The sequence below is a fragment of the Melanostigma gelatinosum genome (genome assembly GCF_949748355.1).
Source record: "Melanostigma gelatinosum genome assembly, chromosome: 9".
NCBI lineage: Eukaryota > Metazoa > Chordata > Actinopteri > Perciformes > Zoarcidae > Melanostigma > Melanostigma gelatinosum.
The window spans coordinates 14,991,735-15,004,072 of record NC_136642.1 but is presented as its reverse complement, the minus strand read 5'-3'; the positions used below and the strand labels follow the sequence as shown (position 1 = coordinate 15,004,072).

Here is a 12,338-nt window from a genome sequence, read left to right as displayed (position 1 = left end):
TGAACATAACAGTACATTTAGAAAAACACATGCATTTGTATTGTGTATATTTTACACAATTTGTTGTTGGGGATAATGGGCCTCCAGGGGTTTTTCAAACCCTGTGATGTTGGTGTGGATGGAGATTATACTGCTCTACAACGCCAAATGGTGGAAGTCATGGAAGTACCATTTTTTGGTGAATCGTTAATATATTTTCATTTTTGTCTCGAGTTTCTATAAGTCTGAGGAAAATGTTGATATTCAAAGGCCTCATCTTGTTCCTCCATTATTCCTTTGCATTTCCTGAATAACATAACCTGCTGCTAAATGATTAGCCTCAGCCTGTAGCGTCACGTTGCCTTTGCCATGCAGCCGCGCCCTCACGACTTGAACTTCCGAGCATATCGTGAACACAACTTTCCAATTCTGCACTCTTAGAATTTACCAACATTTTCCTCTTTCCTGTAACGATAATTGCAAAATAAATAGTGATGCTCCAAAATGTTAATAATGAAGTGTTTTTATACCACATGAAGAAGGCAGTAGCTAAATATAATCATAATGGAGAAAGAAAGTAAGACCATATAAGCTAGTCCTACTAGAAGCTAACTAGCCTAGCTTAGCAGGCTAAAACTAACTGCCGTCACTGCAATCCCTGACTCATGGTGATTTCATGTGTTTCAGTTACCTTTACATGACATATTTAAATTAATTTGAATTAAATTAAAGTATGTAATTAGTTTAAATGGACAAGAAAGCGGACACAGATGTTTGTATATAGGCTGCTGTGTTTCCCTCTGACATTCAGACTGTTCAAGAGTCTATGTCTTTTATGTTAAGTCTGTGACAATGAATGCTATTAATGTGGCTGAAAAGGTCACAACTGGTTTTGTTTTCTGGATAATCCTGCTTGGTCAAAGTAACCAAACTTCTGTTGAAGTGCCCTTCAGCGCGGCCTTTACCTGCAAACATTCCCTGAGCAAATATACATGTAGGTGGTGTTTGCACAGCTGTAATGAACAGAATAGAAAAGTACTTTATTCATCCCCAAGGGGAAATTTGTCTGTGGCAGCAGCAAACAGGGTTACACAATAAAACTAGAAAATGCATTTCCTGCTGAAAATGCGTTGGAATGCTGAAAGCTGAAATGAATCTCAAAAACATTGCTGAAAATAGATATCCAATTTTTTTTAAATTGCAAAAAGCTGAATAATTCAAAAAGTTGAAAGATTACAAATATGAAGTTATATCACCCCTCTCCTGAAAGAGCTGAACATTTTGATATTCGAACGGTTTCTGTAGCTTAAAAGAATTCCAGCAGTAGTGATATTTGTTGTAGTAGTAGTAGAAGTATTATTCGCAGTATAAGTATGAGTAGCATTTGAATAAGTACTAGGTGTAGCAGTAGTGATATTTGTAGTAGCAGTAGTAGTAGAAGTTGTCGTCGAAGTATTTGTAATTAGAAGAAGTAGTGACCAAATTTAACATTGGTCTCTATGGAGCAGAAAGTTGGTTTTCCTCTCAATTAACGTGTCAAATGTGGAAATCTGTGGGATTCCACAGTAATTTTTCTACGACAAGGACAATATTAGCTACTTCTACATCCAGAAATTATGCATGAAGAGTGAAGATTGTGGACACCGTGGCAAAACACAAATGTTTTTTTCACAAGAATCTCAAGCTGCTCTTCACTCTAGCGGTGACATCACGCACTCTAAGCTGCGCAATACACACCCATTATAAAGTCAGAAAAGGGCTGAAAAATCATAAAAGTTAAATTGCTGCAGTTCAAAAAGTTTAAAAGATATCAAAAAGCTGAATCATGTTGGCAATATTTGAGGGTTTTCTCAACATTTGAAAGTTGAAATGGTGTCTGTAGCTGAAAGTATGAGGAAGTTGAAGGATTTGAAAGTTGAAGAAGTTTAAGAGGATTTGCAAATATTCTCCATAGAGATCCCATTCAAAAATAAAGTTGCGATCAGATACATTATTGTTGGAATGCTTAACAGCATTCCAACAATAATGTATCTGATCGCTGTCATTTTTACTTATGACACGAATTACCAAATTGCAGATCACTAAACGCTCATTTATAATATTGCTGCGGCATTAGATCAACGGACAATTTAATCATAATGATTGCTTGAGGGAAAACCCTGTCAGCATGCATGGTGCACGCGGGAGCAGAGCAGAGAGGGGGAGGAGGCTGTCAAATGCGTCACGCGAAGGCTGTTTCCTACAGACAGGGCGTCCATAATCAATGAGCAAACACAGCAGCCAATCACAGGGCTCATGCTAATCAGGACGCTTTAAACCCTCTGATGAATCGGCTCTCTGCGCACTGACCGGATTTTAGCTGCACACACCGATGGAAACGGCTGCTCCCACCTCCTGCACCTCTGACTGAAACTTTTTCCACTCCTTCACCTCTACAGTAGTAACAGGACCTCCTCGCCGCTGACCTCCACGGGAATAGCTCACTTGCGTTGAAGACAGAAGAGCTCAGCTGAGAGGAAGCGCTCGTTCACGTCCTGCTCATTTCTTTCGATTTTCTTCCCGACTTAAAATCGTCATGTCTTGCGGTGATACGTCGGATCAGAGTCCGCGGTTCTGCGTTTTGTCTTGGGATCAGGTGCAGCGCTTGGACTCGATCCTGGGAGAGGCGGTCCCCATCCACGGCCGAGGAAACTTCCCCACTCTGTCCGTGCAGCCACGGCAGGTTGTCCAGGTAACGTCACTAACCCACCACGAATATGAAATTGAATTGGGTACAGCTGACTGTCTTTCAGGCGGTTAGATGGCGAGATGTAGTATCTCGCTGTGATAACGCAAGGGGAATTAAATAGTGTCATGAAGTCTGGAACTCTCTTTGAAACCTCTCCAAACCCCACCGACAAAACTCAGGATTTAACCTACAACCTATATAGGTGATTTGGATCCTTGCTCGAATGTACTTACATTACATTATCCTTCTTTTTGTCTGTTTCTGTACAATGTATTCCTTCAGTGATTATTCATTCAGAAATATTTGAAGGCAAACTATGACTCGTCTGTATATCTTGGTGACACTAAATTAAGGTGTTCTTAATTCTAATTTGTCAAACTATTTGGGAAACAGACTGAGGAGTTGCAGCTCCCCTGGTTTGACTTAAAATGTTTGAGACGGAAACGTGCCAAGGCCCCTCCACTTCTACAGTGTGGCTGGATCACATTTCACTTCTCCTGGTGTGTCTCTTGATAGTTTGCTATGAGTTAATTGCAAAATAAATGTCATGATAGACTGAACATATAGCAGCTTCCTAAATCAAGTTGGGTAATGTTTTTGGAGACTATATATATTTTTCTCCATGCAGGTGAAGCCCAGTGCTGCTTGTGAAAAGATGACCGCTCCATTGAGCTTGTAAGAGATTTAAATGTGGGGACTCTATGGAAACCCCCATACCATTTTATTCTGCCATCTAGCCTAAATGTACATGGATTTTGGTGATGTACCGGTAATTGTGATGCCCGTTCTGTTTTACATCACAAGAGTCATGACTGGGAGTGTGGACCTTTGTCCCACTGCAGGGTTGGAGGGATAAACTGGACGCAAAAACATCCACGGCAGCATCATGAAGTTCTAGACTCCAAGCCGTTACAGGGCCGTAACTGTAGATCTAAGATAACGACTCTCTGTTCTCAACTGCTTCACATCTTTTGAGTGAGAGAACACAATACCACTCAGCTCCTTGCACTTTTCCACCCACTTACCTTTTTTTTTTTTTTAATTAATTAATGACACTTTGCAAGATTTGTAAAGTTAGCAGAGGCATACCTGCGTCCACAGACAAGTGTGTGCGACTACCTGTCGTCAGAGGCCGGAGGGAGGAAAGGTGTGACGTGTAGGCCACACCTTGAATTCGGCTCAGACTGCGCCGACCGACCACAGAAGCACACAAACTGCACAACATCATTGCGTCTGATTGGAATTTGAACCTCATCTGCCCCACTTTATGGATGAATGATTACAATGCTATTCCTGCCAAGTTATGCAATTATGATCTTATCCGTTCACACACTCTCCAGTGTGGAGGGTTGACTTGCCTTTAAATGTTTGTTTGTCCACAGCCTGACCCAGTGTGTATAAATAGAGCCAGCTTGTTATCTGATCACCATGGGAGAGAGAGTTAACAGACGCTAATCAGAGAGGTCAGTGCCAGTGGAGAGATTTAGGATTGGGTTAAAGTGTGTGACAACTCATTTTACTTCATGCTTGAACAGTATGCAAAGTATTATTTGAAGTGCCGCTTGCATGTGTCAGGTGTTGGTTTTGTTTTCATTAGTCTGCTACATGATTATTGCCTACACTGAATAAATATGACAGACTTCTTAAATGGCGTGTTGGACGTATCAAGGCGGCTGTGGCAGAGACGTAGAGCGGGTCTTCCTCTAAACAGAAGGTCGGTGGTTCGATCTTCGGCTCTTCCAGTCCGCATGCCGAAGTGTCCTTGGGCAAGATGCTGAACCCTAAAGTGCTCTCGAAGGCTGTCAGAGTGTGTGTGAATTAGTTTATTGCCTGATGAGCCGCCTCTACCATCAGTGTCGACTGTGTGTGTGTGTGTGTGTGTGTGTGGTCGGATCACTAGAACTGCTGTATAAATGCAGTCCAATCATGTCATCCAGAGCCAAGTTTCCACGAACACTTTCATCGCTTCCAAATGTTTTCAGAACAATAATATAGTTTTTATGGCACGAGTTGAATATTAACTTGGCTGAATATGTTTGTCTTATTCTGTAGTTTGCAGTTCAGGATTATTTATCTTATCGCTGTGTTTGTGATAAGATGAGACAATCTGACACAGTGGGAGATTGACCTGGAGCACGGAGTTCTGCTGCTCATCAGGTTTAATTCAAACTGAGGCTGATGGCGATTAAATGGATGTTTGTAAGCATCAATATAGATCTGGCCTTTACAAGTTATTGATTTCAACTAGGCCCATGTCAAGCTTATTTGCAACTAAAAGGGCATATTTTTGATTTATCCATTTCCTTAAAAGAGAAGCTGTATAAATTCATGTATTTCATTAATAACACGCCGCGTCTCTGTCTCGTTTCTGTTCAGGTGGTGCGGGCGAGGCTGGAAGAGAGGGGTGTGTGCGTTAAAGACGTGAGGCTGAACGGATCAGCTGCCAGTTATGTGCTCCACCAGGACACTGGACTGGGCTACAAGGACCTCGACCTGATCTTTGGGGTGTCTCTGAAAGACGATCAGGCCTTCCGTCTGGTGAAGGACGTCGTGCTGGACTGCCTGTTTGACTTCTTGCCAGCCGGAGTCTCTAAGGAGCGCATCACCGCACTGACCCTCAAAGAGGCCTATGTACAGAAACTGGTGAAAGTCTGTAATGACACGGACCGCTGGAGCCTCATCTCGCTGTCCAACAACACGGGCAAGAACGTGGAGCTAAAATTTGTGGACTCTTTACGGCGGCAGTTTGAATTCAGCGTGGACTCCTTCCAGATTTGCCTCGACTCTCTGCTGTTGTTTGACCGCTGCTCAGAGACGCCCATGTCTGAGAGCTTTCACCCTACTGTGATCGGCGAGAGCGTGTATGGGGACTTCAAGGAGGCCATGGACCACCTGTGCCAGAGGACCATAGCTACACGCAGCCCGGAAGAAATCCGAGGGGGCGGCTTATTGAAGTACTGCCACCTGCTGGTGCGAGGGTTCACGGCCTCTTCGGAGAAGGACATGAAGCACATGCAGCGCTACATGTGCTCGCGCTTCTTCATTGACTTCTCTGACATAGGAGAACAGCAGAGGAAACTGGAGGCCTACCTGCAAAACCACTTTGCTGGGATGGAGCACAAACGGTACGAGTGCCTGATGACTCTTCACCACGTCGTGAACGAGAGCACCGTGTGTCTGATGGGCCACGAGCGGCGCCAGACGCTCAGCCTCATCTCCATGCTGGCGCTGAAGGTGCTGGCTGAGCAGAACGCCATCCCCACTGTAACCAATGTGACGTGTTACTACCAGCCAGCCCCGTACGTGCAGGACATCAACTTCAGTAATTACTACATTGCACATGTGCAGCCGCCACAGCTCTCACCGTGCAGTAACTTATATCGGACGTGGCTGCCCTGTAGCTGAAGTGGCTGGAGGTGGACTGAAAAAAAAAAATACAAATAAATGAAACTCATTCATGCCAAATGTGACTTGACTAAAACTATCCTGTACGTCTGATTGAGCCGACTCGTACGTTTTTCTCACTCTTATTCTCTTGCAAAACATCTGAGATTGCTGGTGATTTCTGAGATGTAGCGATGATATCTTCTTTAAGTGTTAAAGTGTTCATGAAGCTTTATATATGTCAAAAATACATTTTTGAGGAAACAAACATTGAAGCTGGTGTTATTGTCAAATCTGGCTTTATATATATTCTTTTTTTTTTGAATTACATACTGGACCAAAGATTCATTTGTTGTTCAGAAAGGAAATGTTGTTATGATTCCAAGTGCCTAAAATGAACTATAAAATGTCCTGAAAAACATCTGTAAAGTGAAAACTGTGCATTCGGTGTTTTCTAGAGTACTCTGTCTCTCTTTTCAGGAACAGACTCATTCATTTTTGTGAAATAAAAAAAAAAAAATGTGAAAAACGACTTCTTTTGTATCGTGGTTATTTAATTTTAACGTGGCCTACAATGGTTGTTGACATTTTAATCTTCGGTGCAAAGGGCTGCAGTTGGATTAAACTGGTCATTATCTGAACAGCTTCACCATTCACACAGCCAGCTTGTCTATTCTCACATGGACATCATAAATAGCAGGTTTTCCTTGAAACTGAAATTGGCTTTGACTCCCACTTTGTTCTATTTTGCTGTGGATTGATTGGAGGTAGTCTATCCTGTACTTGATAAACTGACAACAAGGCAGCTCATTTCCAGTAACCAGGCCCATTGAAATGCATATACTGTCGGCTGGAGTGAGTTGCATTTGTTAAACTGGGCTGAGGATCCATTACGATCTGAGGACATGAATCATAAGGAGGCTTTTTCTAAAGCACAATGGCTTCTCTCTCTCCTCTGCGACACTAAAGCTTCTTAACAAAGACTGGCCTGTTCTCCCACCGTGGCGCTTCTGGAAACCCAGCCCTGTTTGCTTGACTGAGTCCACATCCATGTAATTTTGTCTGAGTCAAAAAACCTTACGCTAGAATGGTAAAGCTTGTTAAAAGACGGAGATGGTGGAATCGACACAGCTCATATCGATTATTAGCAGACCTTGGTTCTTTACGGGCCAATATTTACATCCGCTGAGCAAAGTGGGAACAGAGTATTTTTCCATATGCGAGTCACACTCATTCACTCCACATTGAGCTCTAACTAGATTCTTAAGTTTGGTGTTTAAAGACAATGTGGTGTTATTGAAGCTTATACATGCACTGCCTTATCTTTTGTATAACTCTGTTAACGGGGTTTCTGGGAACAGTCCGTACCAGAGCCACGCTAAAGTAGTGGACTGTCAATTTTTCCAATCCGACATTCTTTGTCTTGTGTTATCTTGGACAAATAGCCAGGTTAACCGAGGGGGAACCTGCAGGGCAATGCTCTGCTGTTGGGCCCCTACTGACTTCCCTCTAAGCATCGAGTATGTCCCCTGTAGCCTCCACCATTAAGTCTGGTGCAACCAGTGCACCTATGCTGGAATAATACGTACTTTGTCATTAAACGCAGCTTGATTTTAAATATGCATAATGTGAGCACAACATAAATAACTATTAAAGGGGGACTCCACCAATTGTACATGCAAACATAAGTTCACTTGCCATGAGCAGTGCTACTCGCCCTATAAGCAGCTGTGTTCTGTCCTCTGTGGCTCTGAAGGAGCGTTCTAAAGTCGGAGAGAATTTATTTACTTTTATCTTGGCTTGGCGTTGGAGACTACACATTCTTAACAGAAAGCCTGAGTTACAAACGGAGGGCAGGAGTTTTATTCATCATTATTTCTTCATAAAGTGCAATATTAGATCAGTGGAGCGCCCCCTTAAATGAAATGACCAAAACCATCTGCCATGCAGCGAACCTGAGGCTTTTGGAGCCTCAGCATTGGCTTGCACAACTTGTGTACTGTTACAAGTTGGAGCAACTTTGCAATCTTCAGTTCACATTAGTCAGTGCTTGACGTTTTGGATTCATACGAAATTCAAAATGACAAGTGCTCTTATGGCTCAGGGGAGTCTTCACAACAGAGCGAGAGAGGAGATGATGCCGTCTTCTTCTATATTTTCAACTCTTTCATTGGATTTGCTAGTTCATTGGTGGTCACATGACACCTTTGCATACAGTGAAAAAATGACATGCATGTTCAGAGTCTTGACCTCTATATGCTGCTCCTACCTAAAAGACAGTATGTTTTCTAATAGGCTTTTCCAATATACCTATCTCCACTGAGATATAGTTTATGGAAACCCACAGAGATTAATATCTATTATTCAGTGTCTACATCATGCTTATCCCTTCTTCCACTTTATAGAATAACAGCATGTTGCTTCAAAAACATACAAATATTTGGAGAAGACTGAAATATGATGAGCTGAAGGGCACAGTTCAGCAGTAAAGATACTGGAAATGATTTCCTGCTGACTTGAGGCCAAAGCTTTGAATCTAACATCCTGGCAATCTGTCATAATCACTGGCTCTGCTTGTTCTGGCACAATGTCCAAGTGTCCAATGTGGCATCCGTACTTTTGTGCTGTGTTTGTTATTCATGAGTGTGCATCTCAGGGTGTGTCCTTGTAGCTTTCTTATAATATTTGCACTCAAGCCTAAGTGAAACAACATTTTCATGATCAGTATCAAATCTTAGGATCGGTGCATATAAGACATGCACGATAGCTTCACTGTCACTGCTAGCTGCAACCCATCATATTATAAAAACCCCAGTGTGATTAAAGAAATGTTGCACTGGGATTTAACAGAAACACAAGTAGTAGCAGTTGAACTGATACAGTTGATTAAAAAACGATTTCTATCAACTACCATGTCTAGAAGACAGAACAGGATTTTATCCCAGGGATGATACAGTGTAAGATTTCTCAGACATTTAATTTGGGCTTTAATGTGGAGTGTATGTGTGTGGGCTGAGGTTCTGTGCACACATCTGTATGAAAGGAGGGTGATGACAGGACAGAGACGCAGTAATGACAACAATTTCACAATTTCTTGCCACAACACAAATCAAACTTGCCCTGGTCCGGTATCTGTGCTATTACCTCTCTTGAGATTTATTCACCCAAGGGAGCGATTATTATGTCCCACTTACCCACTATCCATTAAGCTTCTAACGTCGGGCCTGTGTTCGGTGCATTATTTCGCTCTATGTTGTCTCCTCTGATACAAGACAAACTTCAAAGACTCAATCCAGATCAAACTGAGTCAGGAAATGGAGATGTTTTAGATTAAGCTGTATTTGGGGAGCACATGACTCTGTGGATGTGACATCATCCTGAGGGTGCAAAGGGGAAACACATGTCTCAGCTGAACTCAATGATTGGAGCAAGCTGACATTGGAACTGTGTCCTCCTCTGTGTGTTGCTGTGTTGCCGGGGTACGGCTTTGAGAACTGTCCACACGTTCTTCATGGGGAGAAAGAGTCCAAACAACTGTGGCACAGTTATCTCCGGGTGTATTATAAAGAGGAAACCCACACTTTACAATAAGCCACAAAGCCTGCAGTCAGGAATAATTGTACTATAAATCACGAGTTGCTGTTGTCAGGTGAAAACCTTGTATCTCCAAAGATTTTAACTTAACTTTAGCACAAATCAATGGGATTTGAAAGAGTTGTGACTATAAGAGGTTGGATAGATTCCTTATTTGACAGAAAAGTCTTTAATTCTGAACTTATTTGGAAATATAAAACATGAAAACTTGCCTGAAAACACGGAAATGTGGAGAGGCAGGGTTCTCCCTAGATAGAAATGAAAACATGAAAAATCTGGACAGCAACAAAGTAATACATTTTTTCGCCTGCATACACTAAAGTTTTCTTCCACTGAGTAAGAAGTACAGTCAATGTAAGGGCAATACATCCTATACAAGTAACAAAGTAAATTTACTTTCATTAAATGTGATGCATTATTATTATTAATCAAACAATGAAACAGCAACTAGTTCAACTTTTGCTGCAACTACAACATTGAAAGTCTGCTTGTACTTGAATGCATCAGATGTAAGTCAGTGAAATATAAAGACAAACAGTGACAGGGATCACTCTGCATAAGTAAGGTGATTTTAACTTTTGATGCACATTTATAAGTGCATGTTTCTGATAATAGTCATATTCTTTAAGTAAGAAAAAAATGAATACATTTAAGTGTTTGACTTTTACTGAGTACTTGGTATCCTGCTGCATTGCTTCATTTACTTAAGTAATTAATCAAATACTTCTGTAATTTACATCAACTAAAAAGCGTCTTTTACTGAGTGGAACAGTTACAGTACATATCTCCAAGTAAAACAACAACTTGTCATGTTTACATTTCTGTTTCAAGCTTTAAATGTGCTGGTAGGAATATTTTAAAATGTCAGAGAAAACCAGGTCTTTGTGCTAAGCTAAGCTAAGCTAAGCTAAGCTAAGCAAAACAGTTCCTTTAAGTTTGCATTAGACTGTTTCATGTTTCATGTTTTGGTTCAGAATAATTGCTGATTAGTAAAGCTTTAATAAATCATGTATTAACCACTAATGCAGCCAATAAAGTAAATGAAATGTAAATGACAAATAAATTGATACAACAAAGTTATTTTCTTCATTCTCTCTTTCTCTCTATTAAAACCCCAAACAGACTTGGATCTGAGACACTGGTTTGACTAAAGCCGTGAATCACCAGACCAAAGTGTGTGTGTGTGTGTGTGTGTGTGTGTGTGTGTGCTCACATCCATGTGTCTGCTCATTTAGAAAGTGATGTAATGATGGCCGGATGGAACATGCTAGAAAACGCCAGTGCATAGAGTACAGACAGGACGGTCTCTACTGGGGGCGTCGGGAGGCAGAGGGTGGGGTCATTTGAGGTGGTGGATGTGTGTGTGTGTGTTTGTGTGTGTGTGTGGGTTTCGGGGTACCAAAATAGCCTGAAGGAGAGAAATTGAATCTGTTATTTTACTTCAGAGTTCAGGGAGCGTGGGGGGTTTTACCGCAGATCCAAACTGCTGCTGGAGAGGTAAAGTAAAGTGTGAGAGACACTCACACAGAGAGAGCCAGCACTGAGCATTCCTGGCATTACAGCCCGCTGACAAACAATCCTAACTTTATCCAGTGAGCCTCGCCAACTGAATGGCTGCAGTGTGTAGAGTTTACCCACTGAGGGGGGGGGCAGTGCCCAGCCCGATCCTCCACTCCGTCCCAATCCAAACACTGTAATGTCTGAGGTGCAACTGTCAACTCAGTGTCTGCAAACTCATAGCCTCATCTTGAGTGTTTGCAAGTACACAAGTCATTCTTTTTGTGTTATTCATTTGATTGTTATTCTCATTATAAAAGTACCAGATGGCCTTTTCATGGTCCTAACATTTATACACCAAACACGTGGTCATAAATTCTGCCAGATACATGAGCACACATCTGCTTCTATGAATAAAAAAAGATCTGTCAGATGGGACTAGAAAGATTCAAAAGCAAAAAGTAACATCCGCCTCAGCTATAAAAGACATTTTATGAAAACACAACAGCTCAACACCCTCCACTCTGTGGCAAAGATCAAGCTATTGTCTGCTATTTTACCATCATACAGCCACACAGCCACACATGTAACTCAGCATTATAGCCACATTATTCTTATTGTTGTCTCATGTAAGAACAAAAGGAATGTAGTGGAGATTAAAAGTTCATTTTTGACCTGACATAAAGAATCACATCAAAATGTCCCTTAGTTGTTCTGCCGCATTTTATCATTTCACATGATCTCACTTTAGTTGAGCTGCCCGTTGTCATGAAATTGAAACTCCAAACAGCTGTTGTCCAATCCAAAGCAACCATAAAGAGACATAGATATCACGTAAGCTGCAATCTTTGACATGTTTGCCCACCGTAGTAGTTGCACACGCGGTTGCCACGTGAAATCCTCCTTTGGATTCTTCAACATCAGTTGGCCGTCATGTGGATCCCATCACCAAGGCCCTTTTCACTGATGTCCCGCTCCCTGCATTCCTGAAAGCAGGACAGGAAGTGCAATGTTGGGAGAATGGCCTGCTTGTGCTCTTCATCAACACTGGTGGTGGAGAGAGTATTGTTGAAGATCTCTGTGTGGGGTTTTCAAGAGACGGGTGATGGCGGTGACTCATGCGTGAGGACTCGGGTTCCAATCTGATGTGGGTTTG

The 12,338-nt window shown here is 41.9% G+C and overlaps 1 protein-coding gene across 1 annotated transcript; it reads left to right on the top strand.

Moving 5' to 3' along the window:
- The first annotated feature begins 2,336 nt into the window (after positions 1-2,336).
- On the top strand, positions 2,337-6,615 carry tent5ba (terminal nucleotidyltransferase 5ba). The gene is made up of 2 exons (XM_079275643.1): positions 2,337-2,710; positions 5,084-6,615. Exons 1-2 carry the CDS (start codon positions 2,555-2,557, stop codon positions 6,110-6,112), a joined length of 1,185 nt encoding a protein of 394 aa, XP_079131769.1. The 5' UTR covers positions 2,337-2,554; the 3' UTR covers positions 6,113-6,615.
- Positions 6,616-12,338: the final 5,723 nt, after the last annotated feature.

What these genes read in the sequence shown, in the direction of transcription:
- tent5ba (XM_079275643.1), top strand. Translation starts at nt 2,555, where the DNA reads ATGTCTTGCGGTGATACGTCGGATCAGAGTCCGCGGTTCTGCGTTTTG. An exon ending in AGCCACGGCAGGTTGTCCAG is followed by an intron (nt 2,711 to 5,083) that starts GTAACGTCACTA and finishes GTTTCTGTTCAG; the next exon opens with GTGGTGCGGGCGAGGCTGGA.